The 13,839-nt window shown below is 48.2% G+C and overlaps 1 protein-coding gene across 2 annotated transcripts; it reads right to left on the bottom strand.

Moving 5' to 3' along the window:
* Positions 1-5,449: 5,449 nt before the first annotated feature.
* Positions 5,450-13,512, bottom strand: NPC2 (NPC intracellular cholesterol transporter 2). Of its 2 annotated transcripts, XM_013058634.2 has the most exons (5): positions 13,368-13,512; positions 9,802-9,909; positions 8,526-8,698; positions 6,088-6,188; positions 5,450-5,705 (listed from the first exon to the last, which is right to left on the bottom strand). In XM_013058634.2, exons 1-4 carry the CDS (start codon positions 13,447-13,449, stop codon positions 6,102-6,104), a joined length of 450 nt encoding a protein of 149 aa, XP_012914088.1. In that variant the 5' UTR covers positions 13,450-13,512; the 3' UTR covers positions 5,450-5,705; positions 6,088-6,101. The 2 variants fall into 2 exon arrangements, with proteins under 2 accessions (XP_012914088.1, XP_012914086.1); XM_013058632.2 differs by having other exon boundaries at positions 5,450-6,188.
* Positions 13,513-13,839: the final 327 nt, after the last annotated feature.

The raw sequence follows: 13,839 nt of genomic DNA, 5'->3' as shown, positions 1-13,839 counted from the left end.
AAGCAAACATTGTGGGAGAGCCAACTGCATTAAACATCTGTTTGGTGGCCAAATCTTAAACTTGTTCTTATAGTGATCAAATTCAGGTCCTTGTGTTTCTTGTGAGTTTTTCTGTGGGTGTGTTGAGCTCATCCTTCAGCAGGAAAATCCAAAGGATGAATCGCTGGTCCTCCCCACGAGCCTATGATATTATTCTGAGTATGAGTAACTTTTGTATTTCCAAGCGACCGTGTGCACACCCATCATTTCCATTTGTTCCTGTACCACCTCGGTGAGATATTCAACTACAAAAGGCTAAATGATTCATCCAAGGTCACGTGGCAAAGAGGCTTTCCTCCTGTATTCATTCCCGCTGCCTTATTCCCTACCCCAGCACTTTGCTTGACCCACCTTGCGAGAAGATGGTTTTCAAGCAGCCATGGTCTGGGAGATGCTCCCTTAGATGTTTGGGCCTTGTTCCTCTGAGAAAGCAAGGGCAAGCTCTGGTGGGAAGCCAAGGGGAGGGGGTGGGATCCTGCCAGAGGCTGCCAGGATTTAGCCTCTATCAGAGAAGGGAGAAGAGCTGGATAAGCCAGATCAGCTTTTTCTTGCCCTTCCAGAAGCAAGCTGATACAACGTGCATCTACAGAGCCATGACCCAGACAGGAGCCAGGAGCAGTCAGGAGGTTTGCTGAACTGAACTGAAGACAGACAGAAGCCAGACAGGGAGGGAAAGCCACTTCCTCCTGAACCCAGGGCCAGGGAGCCTGCAGCTTGGAGACAGGCTAGTGCTGTCAGTGTGACAGAGGCTTCTACAAGATGTGAGCCAGAGTCCTGGAGTCTGGAGCGACCCACCCAGGATGGGGCCCTGTTGTGCCTTCTTCAGGAGAAGGCCATCAAATCAACCGTTCCTCTTCTCCATTCTTCCCCATTTGTAGACCAAAGCTATGATAGAACTAAATGGTCAGATGCAAAACGAAAGAATCATGACGTTTTCCTGTATTTTAAAAATTCACTAAAAGACTGCTGAGTGCTGAGTTTGGGGCATTTACTGAAAAGTGAAAGGGCAGTCTCTGTTCTCAAGATGTTGACAGTCTAGTTAGGAAGGTAAGCTGACAGACGAAAATTATACTTGAAAAAGAATGTGGTTAAGCGTCCTAAAGAGAGAGGATTAGAGTCTGCCTTAATGAAGCCAAACCACAGGGAGGACCAGCAGAGGGGACATTCGTCTTGAATGGCACCTGGAATTAAATTTGGAGGACAAATCCATGGCAAATGCCTAGGATTCTAGGCCATTGAGCAGTTTCCATGGCTGCAACCTTCTTTTCTGATCTGGGAGTATAATAATAATCAGGTACTTATTAGGGATGGGCACTGCACGAGCCCTTTGCAGACACCACCTCAGGTCATCGACAGAACGGCTCCGAGACGGGTATTCTTAGCCTACTTTACAGCTGTGGAAAGGGAGGCCTTCAGAGGTTAAATAACTTAACCAAAGTCAGTCAACGGGGAAGAGTTGGAGGTGGGGTATAAACTCAGCTTGGATGTACAATTTTAAATGTTACAGAAATCTGTAGACAGCCATGTTCCCAAAGTGAAAATCTCCTCACAGATCCTGGGGGAAATGCTCGATTGTTCCTTGGAGCAGTGCATGTGCTGGGTGCCCCCCCGTCTCTCCCCCTCTCGGGTGCCAGCCTCCTAGACTCGAAAGCTCCCTGGGAGGGACAGAGACCCACAACTCCAGGCAGAAGGTAAGATTAAGGGAAAAAAATAATCAAGACCAGGCATCTCGGAGTCCTGGAGAAGCAGAGGAAAGTCCCCTGGGCCAAACATGTCTGAGATGTCTTCTAAGTCAAATGTCGTGGTCCTAGTCTCAGTCCTGAGCTTCTCTGGACTCTAGGGAGGTTCCTCACTCTCACGGGTATGATTAGAGACTAGCCCAATCCTTTCAGTTTATATACCACATGTTGCCAGTACTTACTGGCAGAGCCCCTAGGCTCTTCTCTCTTTGTCTCTGAATGGGTCATCTTAGTGCCAACACCGTCAGTAATTTCCCTCGATTGCAAAACTCAAAAAATCTTAACGACTGTTGTGTACATCCTCTGAGACTGTCAAGCCTCGTTTCTGTTCCGTCTGCGGTACCTTCTGTGGTAGAGGCCTGTGGGCATGGGTAGGGGGCAGAGGGCAGAGCGGTGCGTTTCTCAGGTGTTGACATCAGACGCTGCTCTTGCTGGCCGACCAGCTGCTTCCTCGCTGGAACCCCCGGCACCCCCGTCACAGTCAAGGCCAGCAGCCGTGCATTTTGTCTGCCAGGCTCCTTACCGGCCTGGCCCACCGGCAGCCAGAGCTAAGCTCCTTTCACCTGCCGGCTGCTCATCTGGGACATGGGAGGCGTGAAGAAAGGCCTGCCATGCGGCGAGGAGCCAAGACCTTCCCTGCCAGAGCCCCTGCAGATGAGGGTCATGCTAGGTCCGCCCCAAGGTCTCATGCCCTTCCTCACCTCTTGGGGTAGCGACCACATGTGCTCTGTGGCTACCAGGGGGAGACACACAGAGAACAGGTGGGGAGGCCTGCAGAAAGTGCTCGAAGTCATTGCTTTTCTGTCCTGATGGTGAGGAGCTGGCCAGCCTCACTCACTTTCCTCCTCTTCTTCCGGCACCTTCTAACCCTCTGCAGCCCCGTCTCCTAGGCTCCACCCTCTCCCGTGCCTGCCGTTCCTTTTTAGAAACCAAACCCCTGGTTTGGAGAGCATGGTAGATTCCCATAGCAATGGGCCTTTTAGCTGTTTCCATGGCAACCAACACCCAGACCGTTTAGTTGCTAGTCAACTGACAGCTGTAAGTGAATAGGCTTCAGTTTGGAATCTGAGGGATGGGCCAGGGGATTCTCTTCACAGAAAAAGACACAATCACCCAAAATGACTCAACTCTTCTAAGAACGCTGTTAGGCAGTACCTGTGGAGAGCCAGTGCCACCTTCTATCTCAGGTCACACAACAGTGCCCCTACCATTCCCAACACACACACACACACACACACACTCTCTCTCAATGGAATACCCCAGGCTTTTAAATCTTCCAAGCTCCGTTTCCAGTTGTCTCCTTCCAAAGGGCCCTTGGGAGAAACACTTGTTCAAAATGACGGTCACCTCAGTGACGTATCTCGCACATAACCCTTTCCTGTGTCAGTGCTCTTCCCATGTACCCAGACCTTGACCTCATACCAACCATTTCACCCCCAGACTTCCAACTGTGTTATTAAATAATTATCCTCAGTAAGCAACCCAGTCATTTCAGCAATATTTGCTTTTTGGATTCTCAGACACGAATGGCTAATCCTAGATCATCTTCCCTTGGCCTGGACCTCACCTAGGTCAAGCCACTTTTCCTACATCCGTGGGTTTTCTCAGAGAACGGATTTACATCAGCCTTTGCAAGGCATGATTAAGATCAATCTTGTTTCTTTTTTAAAAATCAACTAAGATTTTAAAACCAAACATACAAGCTTGGAAATTACTCCATGCTTATTGCTTTTCATTACTTCAAGATCTGACCGAATGCCAGCCCTCCCACCTAACCCTCTCCCAAACTGGAGATACTAGATACCGGGTTCCTGTTCCTTGTGAGAAGGCTTTTTAAATGACCGGAGTCTGGGATTGTTCTGGCCTGGAATTCATGCAAGAGAGGAGCTGTGTCTGAGCCTCCACAGCTTGCTCAGTGGACTGGAAAAGTAGGAGACCGTCATTGGAAAGAGCGTGACCTTTTTTAGGTGGCCCAAGGTTCAGTGCTTCTCAATGCTTTAATGACTCAGGGGGCGCTTATGAACCGTCTGTACAGAAGACGACCTTTCAAACTAATCCCCCCACGGGAGCGCTCCCCAGCTCACAGGGCAGGCTCCGTGTAGCCTCACAGTGGCTGGTAAACAGTTCATAAGCTGTTGCATCACCTTCCTGCTCTGTCTGAAGGATGGGCGCTAGCTGCGCTATTTTTCTTCTGTCTTCTTTTAACATGTGAGGGCACGAGATGGAACACAGGGTGGGCCACTGTGAGCTTCGAGTGCGCTCGGTGACAGAAGCAGTGTTCTGGGAGCAGGGAGAGAGCAGGCACACATGAGAACTGAGCTTTTTCCAGGCATCTCAGTAAGTTCCATGCAGAGGAAGGGCTCATTTTTTTGGAGGTGATCTATCAGCGCACATCAGATTGAACCTTTGGATTTTTCCTGCTGTTTCTAGGTGAGAAACAAGATTTACCTCCTAGAATCATTGCTAACATCTACCAAGTATGCACCATGGGCCGGGGGGACATTCTAAGCGTTTTCCATGAATCAACCCGTTTAGGCGCTGTAGCCCTGGTGTTCATTATACCTCTTTAACAGATGAGGCAACAGAAGCACAGAGAGGTTAAGGGATTTGCAGACTGCCCTGGTAGTCCTATGAATTGGTGAAGACAGGATCCAACTACCAGCTGTCTGAAGCCAGAACCCAAAGCAGTTACCTACCTCCGGCGTCGTCCGGGTCTGACAGACCTAGGGCCCATCCTGGCAACACCCACAAGTGGGCTGACTCCCTGGACACAACTTGAGAGGATACGCAAAGTGTCTCAGTAAAGAAGACAGTGGTTGAATGGTTCTGGGAATTAACTAGTAAGTCTTGGCTGCTGCTATTTTTATTCCTGATCTGTGCCTGTCCCCTGGTGGTTTTCCTGGGAAACTCACAAGCCAAGGAAATCCAAGGTTCTAGCGAAGTTAGTGGGATGAATTGAACTGGACCACATGACTTACTTGCTGCCTAGGCACCCCAATCTAAAAGGGATGGCCTTTCAAGGTCCACATTCCCCAACTCATTCGTGAATAGGGCTGTCGCACCTGTGACTGCTAAAAGGTGATGGACAGTACACTGATTAAAACAGGCAGTGAAATACACGCCCCATGATTATACTTGCACTTCAAAAGCAATAAACACCAAGATTTCATTAACTTGGCCGTTATCTGCCACAACTGCCCCTTTCATTTTTAAGCTTCTAGGCTTTCCTCATGGTTATGGCTCCCAAAAGACTACTACGCTTCGTGCCAACCTGCAACCTCTTGCTCTCCGCTCCCCGCCCCCCGCTGAGTTCCCTTGACCTTTCACATGTTATCACTGAACTAGGTGGTGTTTGCTTTCACCGCTTCTCTCAAGCACATCTGTTGGTGTCAAGAGTGTACAAAATAAAGCAAAACTATCATGTTGTTTTGTCTAAAACAGGCCAAGTCTAACTGGGAGAAGAGGGAAGAAAGGGCAGTGACTGAATGTGTCCTGTCTCTGCGGCACCGTGGGACCATGGGACCGGGTGTCTGCCTTCCGCAGATCTGGGGGAAAACACTCTGAAAGAAGCAGGTGACCACCACCAACATGCAGAAGACAAGACTGCCAAGTTTTATTTACTTCAAAAGGACATTTCCAGGGACATCAGGAAGCCACAAGTTAGTGTTGTTAAAAAAAAAAAAAAAAAAAATCAAACATCTGCTATCAAGTGCTGCGTTTAATGAAAACCACCTAAGACAGAAAAGGAGACAGGAGATCACCGTAGTGGACTGGCTGCTCAGAGGGGAGTTTGTGTGGCAGAGCATCTCCCTTCCACCGAGAGGCTGGGCACCGCTGGACAGCAAGTCACTGTCGTCCAGCGGCGCCTCGGAGCTGAGGCGCTGGCCCAATGCGCTGAACTCAAGGAGGCACTTGGAGTCGAGGAACCTGAAGATGTGATATCCCAGGAGGTGGGAGAGGTCTGGAACCCATCCTCTGCTGCCAGGGCCCATAACCCGAGGGCAAGTTATCCCACAGCCCTACACAGCCTCACTCGGGTCCTCACTGCTGGACCCTCCTTCTCCTAGCAGCAAGAAACATCGAAGACAATTTAAGCCATGCCTATCCCCCTCCTTCTCTCATCTCTCCCCTACCCCTTCACAAAAGATACTACAAGGGCAATAGTTCAGAGCTCTCAGGAAAGGGGGTCTGGAACCCTTTGGAGGCTGAGAGGCATAACACAGTGGTGTGGAAATTCCTTTCATCTTATGGCACTGATCTAGGTTAGACAGGATTTCTCCTGTGCTCTCTCACCCCCCGACAGACATACTGGCAGCAGCAGGTCTAGCCTTCGATCTGCACTGGGATTTCCCAGCAGAAGAGGTGCTGGCCTTTGTCGCCCAGGAGTTCCCACTGCACCACCAGTTTGATCTGGAGAAAGAGAAAAAGAATTGGGAAAAATGAAAGCAGGACGTCGCCTCAATCCAGAACAGGTTTAACTATGACTCCTAGTAACAAACTGCCTAATTCCTCAGCTCTCTCTTCTTGAATCACGCCCTCAGGAGAGCTGCCTGGGATGTGGGCGCGGCCGGTGCACTTGAGCTCACACGAGCAAACCAAGTCCCACGTGTGATTCGGTGTTAGTGGTGCCACACACTCACCCCCCTGACTGGTGGGATTTAATTCCTAAAGCGTTCTTGTCCCTCTGAGATGAACGGTACATGACGAAGCCTTGCGAGGGAGGTAATTTTACATTTAAACAATTTCTTATAGATTTGGCAGTCCCAGTCAGCTCTTTCCAAGCATAACCAATTAGGAGCAGAGAGCAGAATGTCCGATTCGTAGGCATAACAAAATACCTTGTTACTGGTACTGAAGATGTCAACACACAAAGGATGTCAGAAGAAGTTTAGAACAATATGAATAATTTCTGGAACAGTAACGCTTTGTAGCAAAATAGCTTCAGTTGTAACTTGAACTTTTCTTTTTTTATAATAACACACCTCATTAGAAATCTCTGCTTTGATTTGTATAGTATGGACTGCCCCTTCTAATTGTTTTTTGAAGATTTAATTTATTTATTTGACAGAGATCAAAAGTAGGCAGAGAGAGAGAAGAAGGGAAGCAGGCTCCCCACTGAGCAGAGAGCCTGATGTGGAGCTTGATCCCAGGACCTTGGGATCATGACCTAGGCCGAAGGGAGAGGCTTTAACCCACTGAGCCACCCAGGTGCCCCTGTCCCTTCTAATTCTTAATAAATCTCTGATAATTTTCCAGTCCCTTCTTATGTAGATAATTGCTTATCTGTTATTAGTTATTACCTCTAATTTGTACGTTTCTTTACAACACATGAGTGACCAGGAAACCTGGCTTCTGGAAACTTGTTTTTTAAGACTAGAACACATTAACTACTGTTTCACTTAATGCCTAAATTAACATAGTTTAAGCCTTTTTTCAAATGAAATGTTATTTACTTAACAATAACTACCATATACAAAATGCCTATGAGGTGGCAGGCCCTAATCAGACACTCCATGTAAGGGACCAGAGACTCAGAAATGCCAGTGATTTAACAGATACTCTGCAAATGAATCTACAGACCTGTCCTTGACCTGTAGGGTCTCTGAGATTCCTCAAACACAGATACCCACTATTAGAATCTCTTTGCAATGTTCTTCAATGACTTGCCACTCCTAAAAACTAAATGGCTAGGCTGCTGCTGGGTTCTCCTTGATTTCCTTTCCAAAAAAAATGCAGCTTGTTTTCCTTTACGGAAAACAGGAATCCCTTTACTTCCTCCATTCTTATCAGGATTCCCTTTTTTTGGTGAGTAAAGCCAAAAAGTAAGGGAAGATACAGGAAAAGCTCTCAGGAGTGAGAGGGGTCCTGACAGGGCTGCCCATCAGGATTCCTATCTTAAACACACGCCCATTCCAACAGGTTCTGCCTCACAAGTGTCTGGAAGGAAAAGAAGCAGGTATAGCAGGGTGAGTCAGAGGGCAAGGTAGGGGCTGGAGACCGATGCAGGGGAGAAAGAAGTGTGTGGAGAAAGTGACCTTTCTATTATGGAGCTGGGAGACTACTGTTCTCTTAAGAGATTAGTGGAGAAACCAGGACTTTCTGATAACTTGGCATCTTGAACTATTTGGTATCTGCCTACAATCTTTTTTTTTTAAAAGATTTTATTTATTTATTTATCTGACAGACAGAGATCATAAGCAGGCAGAGAGGGAGGGGGAAGCAGGCTCCCTGCTGAGCAGAGAGCCCAATGCAGGGCTCGATCCCAGGACCCTAAGATCGTGACCTGAGCCGAAGGCAGAAGCTTTAACCCACTGAGCCACCCAGGCACCCCTGCCTACAATCTTTTAACAGTGCCTAGGTTTTGGGGGTCACAAGGCCTGGCTCTAGATCGAGATGTAATGTTTCTGAGCAGAGTGGACTCTGTTCCTACTGCTTAACACTGGAGGCTCAAATTTCTTCACTCATAAAGCTGATGTAATATTGCTCAGCGAAGTGTGGTCAGGGGGATGGAGGCAGACATTGTGTATCAAAATGGCGTCAGGAGGCGACAAAGAACAGAGGGCCGTGGTGAAGAGGATCTGCCTTACCTCAGGATTCCTAACACTCCCACTCATCTCCTCACCCCCCGAGCTTCTGTACTGCATCACAGACAGATGAAGGACCCCGACCCCAAGCTTCTCTTCCTCTCCCCTCAGAGCTCTCATCTAGTCACAGGCCTTCGGCATCCCGAACGACAAGGTCACTTACGGAGGGGTACTCATTCTTCACGGGCAGTTTATTCAGGTAGCTGTAGGTCTTGTCTTTTTGGATGGGGCAGTTGATTCCACTCTTACAACCATCAGGCTCAGGAATGGGAAAGGGAACTGGGACGCCCAACACGATGCCATGCACCACAGCTTTGCTACTTTGAGACAGAATATCTAAGAGGAACAAGAGAATTAGATAGTAAAAGGAACGGCCTATTTCAAAACCCTAAGGAAAAAATTAAGATATGGTCCCAAGCAACGGCACTGTGAGGAGAACAAATCATCAAGTCTGTATTTCTTCATTCCTAGGGTCTATTTCTCTTTGTAGTTATGCCTAATACCTCTGTGAATGCTACAGACTAAGTGTTCACGCTAAAAACAAAACAAAAAAAGCAACCAAGACAGTTGTTTTCTTTGCTCTCACTCCCACCTTGCTCTTAACGGTCTTCTGGTTTCTTGGGGGAATCAGAGCTACGTGAATAACCTTATCCAACAAAGTCACGGAGGTTTTTGGCAGTAAACTTTGTTAATTATATCAGCTTCTGTCAAGTGTACAGGGTATCTTATGGAGTTTTAGAAGACTGGTCTCTGGATTCTCAAATGCCCTGCCCGCGGGATTCCATTAGAAAATTAAGAACAAAATGGAAAGGGAGCTCCACAGAAATGCCATGGGCGGTAAGAGGAAGAGAGAACCCTTTAGAAACTGGCTAAGATTAGAAAGAAGAGGTATATTTCTTGCTCTCCCTCTAACCTCTATATCATAAGATGGGCAGGTAGAAGGAATAAATACAATAAAATTAGGGCAACTAACTAGCTGTTAGGTTATCCTGGAGATCCAGAGTACTGGCTCTGTTTCTCTCTCTTTCTTCCTTTCTGGATTGGGCATTACTCTTGTTTACAAAGCACATTTTTGGTTTGGGACAATAGAGGGGGCAGGGTAACAACTCTAGGATTTAGAGCTGTCTTTAGGCTGAAGAACAGAAGATGACAGGAACATTGAGATTTCTTATTAGACTGTCCCATCTAGTTCCACAGGATAGAAAGTGAGGAAAGGATTCAAAGTAGATGCCCTTTCTAGAAATGAAGCTTAGATTTTTTTTTTCTTGGGTCCCCAGCGAATTCCCAGAAGAAGGTAAGTCTGAGCTTTGCACAGGCAGGAAGGGAGGTCCCGGACGTCCTGACTGCAATGCTTCTGCCCCACACCCCGCATTCATTCCAATACTTGAGACTTGTTAGGCTTTAAGATAAACTTGAAGGCAACAGCCACTTTTACTCACTACTGGTGAAGGTGACATTGACACTGTAAGACTGGCCTTTGTGCAGTTTGCAGGGCTGGGTGGGGCATGGGTTCACATTCAGTTCCTTTATAACGCCAACCCCAGAACCTGTTAAACAAAAAGAAAAAATGAATTGGAATAGGAGGGAAAATAAACCACCTATGCTGTCCTCTACTTAATGGAAATGTGCCCTGCTCTCTGGGAAACTCTTCATATTTGATGGCTGAAGGGGAAATGAAGAAAATCGGGTAAGTATAAAAAGGCAGCCGCCCTGCTCTCCATCTTCTTGGGAGGGCTACACCAGGGAAAGTCATCCCCACCCCTCCTTCCATTCCCATGCAGGATTTATTTTTTAAAATTTTTTATAAAAGATTTTATTTATTTATTTGACACAGAGAGAGAGAGAGAGAGAGAGAGAGAGAGAGAGACACACGGCGAGAAAGGGAACACAAGCAGGGGGAGGGAGACAGGGAGAGGCAGGCTTCCCACTGAGCAGCGCAATGTGGGGCGAGGGGAGGGGGTCGCAGGAACCTGAGCCCAAGGCAGATGCTTAAGGACTGAACCAGCCAGGATTTAAAGCAGCATACTTATGGCACAAGTGATGGCTCAGGGCTCAGGGCTGCCATGGAGACTGGCTGCTCCTGAACTAGCCCCCCACCCATGTTCTTCTGATCCTGTCCTGGTTTCGCTCCAAACTGGTGGTCACGAAGCTTTGTATACCCCTACCAGTGAAAGCAATCTTAAGAATGCATCTGCAGTATACAAGCGTATACTTCGGAAACACGCATTCTTCAAAATAAGCGTCTCTGGGACACACCGTGTATCTCTGCAGTCTCAGCAAAGACAAAAGTGCTATTTGTTCCCAATAAATCCTTGCCCTAAATGGGTTCAGTAAAATCTTTCAAAATCCCACTGTCTGATCCAGGCCCCTGAAACTGGACAGCTGAATGGAGAGAAAGCAAGCAAACTGCCTGTTAACACCATCTACACCAAGGAAAGCTTTTTTGTTTTTTCTAAAGAGATTTTGTTTGCCAGAGAGAGAGTGAGCGAGCGAGCACACACAACCATGGGGAAAGGCAGGCAGAGGGAGAGGGGGAAGCAGGCTTCCTGCTGAGGCTCCATTCCCAGGACCCTGGGATCAAGACCCAAGCTGAAGGCAGACGCCCAACCAACTGAGCCAGCCAGGCACCACCGAAACACCCTACCCGTCCCACCCCCCCCACCCCCCCCCCACCCCGCCAGGAAAGTTTAAGCTCTGCCATTCAGCCATCAAGGCTGAGAGATAGGTTCTGGGACTGACACCTGGGTTTGCAAGCTCACAGGCTCCAGGACTTACTACAAAACCTCAAAACAAGATACTTCACCCCTCTGGGGAAAGTTAACAATGACTGCCTCATAGGGTAAGTGAGCTAACACACTTAGAGCTCTTAGGTAAGTGTTTGCAACGTAGGAGCGCTATGTAGGTGTTCATTTTATTACCATCTCATCGGGATTTGGTCCTCGAATTTAATCTAGAATAGCTGCTCCTGGGTGGGTTAGCAAGTTCCTTTTTGACACAAAAAGTGGGCCTCTCCTTTGCAGTCACCAGGTTTGCTCAGCCCATCGGACATGAAAAGAGAAGCTCATGTCAAAAGTCTTGGTCTTCTCAGCCTGTGCCTGCTCTTGGCTGGGACAGTTTCATCAAACTGACCAACACTGCTCCAGGGAGGTCTGTAAATAATAACTTGCAGTCCCTCATCCCCAGCTTGCTTCTCCATCATAAGCAAAGTTCTCAAAATACACCTGCAAGAACTCTCTTCTGCAAGCACTGTCTTCCACTCACTGTGTCCTCCTATCTTCTACAGACAGGAAAACAGATACCCGGAACTTGAATCAACAACCCCCTGAAGATCAGTGCTTATGCTAGAGCTTTCAATGTCCACTTCTACCTGCTTCTTTCCAGAGTGGGTCACATGTTCTAGGAGGACCCGAGGAAAGCGCAGTACTTGGAGCTCCTTCATCCACTTTTACTGGCAAGAGGTGCTTGGATTTTCAATGTCCACAGAACAAACTCCTCAGTCCTAATCGGCAAAAATAGCAAAACCAATTTGCTTGGCCACATTGCTTACTTGAGGAAACACCACTCCAGGGGGAAGGGTCAGTGGTAAAGCAGCACTTGAAAACCCTTTGATGTGGGCACTGACGTTTTTACACTATTTCCCAATTCAGAAGTCAATTGAAAATCTGTAACTGAAACCATCCTTCCCTTAAGAAGTTCTTGCCATAGGTGTACAGCTGCTTTTTTCAAATGAGCAGAACAGTATCTGGATTTGGTTTCCATAGTTGTTGTTTTTAATGTTAATTTAATGTTACCACTGAAACCCAAAGTGGTTCACAAACACCCACTAATTTCCTACAGCTTACTAGCTGTAAGAACTTGGTAAGTTACTCCATGTGCCTGATTCCTCATCTGTAAAACAGATCCTGAGGGCTGAATGAGTTAATAAAGTTAATATAACATCTTCATCCAAATTTGGCCACTAAGTTTAATGGAGGGAAAGGCAGTAATTTGAGGCGATAATAGCATCTTTCAAGTGCCTGTAGTTCAGTGGAACAGCATTTGTTAAGTATTAAGAGGCCTGGAGTCTTTACTCTTTAATCAATCCTGTCCCCTAGCCCAACTTTGTTTTTGCCTCAACATAAACTTCGATGATACAGTGGAGACTATCTATTCCCTCATTTACTTTTTCAACACATATTTACTGAGCAGTTACTATTACCTGGGCACTAGATACAAAGGATCAAACTTAGTCTCATTCCCACTCTGCTGGGTGACTTTGGGTAAGTTACCCGACATCTCTGGAGTTCAAGAATTGACTCCAGGATCTCCAAGCTTCCTTCCAGCTCACAGATTCTATAAAATGTCTTCTTTCACTTACCATCCCACCTTTTCACTTCTGGAAAGTTCTGCTCGAACAAATAATTCCATAGACTTGACTATTTAGTACCCGCCCCTCCCCACTTGTATTTCCCAAAAAAGATCCCTATCACAGAGAAAAGAGTGGGTTATGTGTCACAAGCTGTGACCAGCAACACGAGTTTTACGTACAGGAGGAAACAGTGATTAAGAATCACAAAATTATATAGCCCAAGGGAAGCGGCAATGGAGCAAATTATGAAAAGGAGAATTGGCTTTTGACTTGTCAGCAAAAGGGAAATTAAAAATATAAAAGCAAGCGGCGTGGGGAGGGAGAGGTCATCCAAGATACGAGGCGTACACAAAGTTCTGCGCCCCACCGCTCACGCCCCGCGCAGCACTGGGATCTCCAGTGGTTTGCCCTACAAACTTTAGGAAACTTCAGCAAAAGGCCCAGCTCCAGGTGGTGTTCAGGGACCCCAACCACGCGTCTCAGGAAAGAGACAAAGTTGTCTGCCGTTGGGTTTCGCCGCCCGCAGCTTCTCCCCGACCCCGGCCCACTCCAGCAGCTGAGCCTGGCGGTCGGCGGGACCCGCCCAACCTAGCCGGGGGGGGTCTCGGCGCGGGGTTCCCGAGAGGGCGCGGGAATCTCGGGCAGGTTGGGGCTCACCGCAGTCCTTGAAATGCACCGGCTCCGCCAGGGCGGAGGCGCCGAGCGCCAGGAGCAGGAACGCGGCGACCAAGAAACGCATCGCAGCTAAACAGGTTCCAAGCGCGAGGAAGGAAGAGGGGATCGTCCCAGTCACAAGATAAACCTGCCGGGGCGGGCCGGGGGAGGAGCCTGGTCAGGCCACTCATCACCAGCATCCAGGGCGGGCCCTGCCCGCGCCCCGCCCCCCGGCCCGGAGAGCCGAGCTTGCCTCGGTCCCGCCCAGACGCCGGCTATCTCCGCCCATCTGGTCCGCTCCGCGGCTCCGTGGCTCCGCAGGCTTGGATCCATCTCCGCCCCGCCGCCGCCTCGTACAGACGCGCCTCTGGATTTTGTTGGTGCGCCTTCGCTTCCGTAAATGGTAGCATTTCTAGCCAATCAAATCTCTTCTCTTCCAGCACCACCCAATAGGTGCGCTCGGGGGCAGGGTCTC

This window comes from Mustela putorius, unplaced genomic scaffold (assembly GCF_011764305.1).
Source record: "Mustela putorius furo isolate JIRA1106 unplaced genomic scaffold, ASM1176430v1.1 tig00000129_pilon_pilon_pilon, whole genome shotgun sequence".
Taxonomy (NCBI): Eukaryota; Metazoa; Chordata; class Mammalia; order Carnivora; family Mustelidae; genus Mustela; species Mustela putorius.
The sequence above is the reverse complement of the archived record's forward strand: the minus strand, read 5'-3'. Positions and strand labels throughout refer to the sequence as shown.

Bases quoted from the DNA above. Each gene is read 5' to 3' on its own strand.
- NPC2 (XM_013058632.2), bottom strand. From the start codon at position 13,449: ATGCGTTTCTTGGTCGCCGCGTTCCTGCTCCTGGCGCTCGGCGCCTCC. The intron at 9,910-13,367 runs GTGAGCCCCAAC...TTTGTTTAACAG, and splicing joins GGTGCATTTCAAGGACTGCG to GTTCTGGGGTTGGCGTTATA. The intron at 8,699-9,801 runs GTGAGTAAAAGT...TGTTCCTCTTAG, and splicing joins CAATGTCACCTTCACCAGTA to ATATTCTGTCTCAAAGTAGC.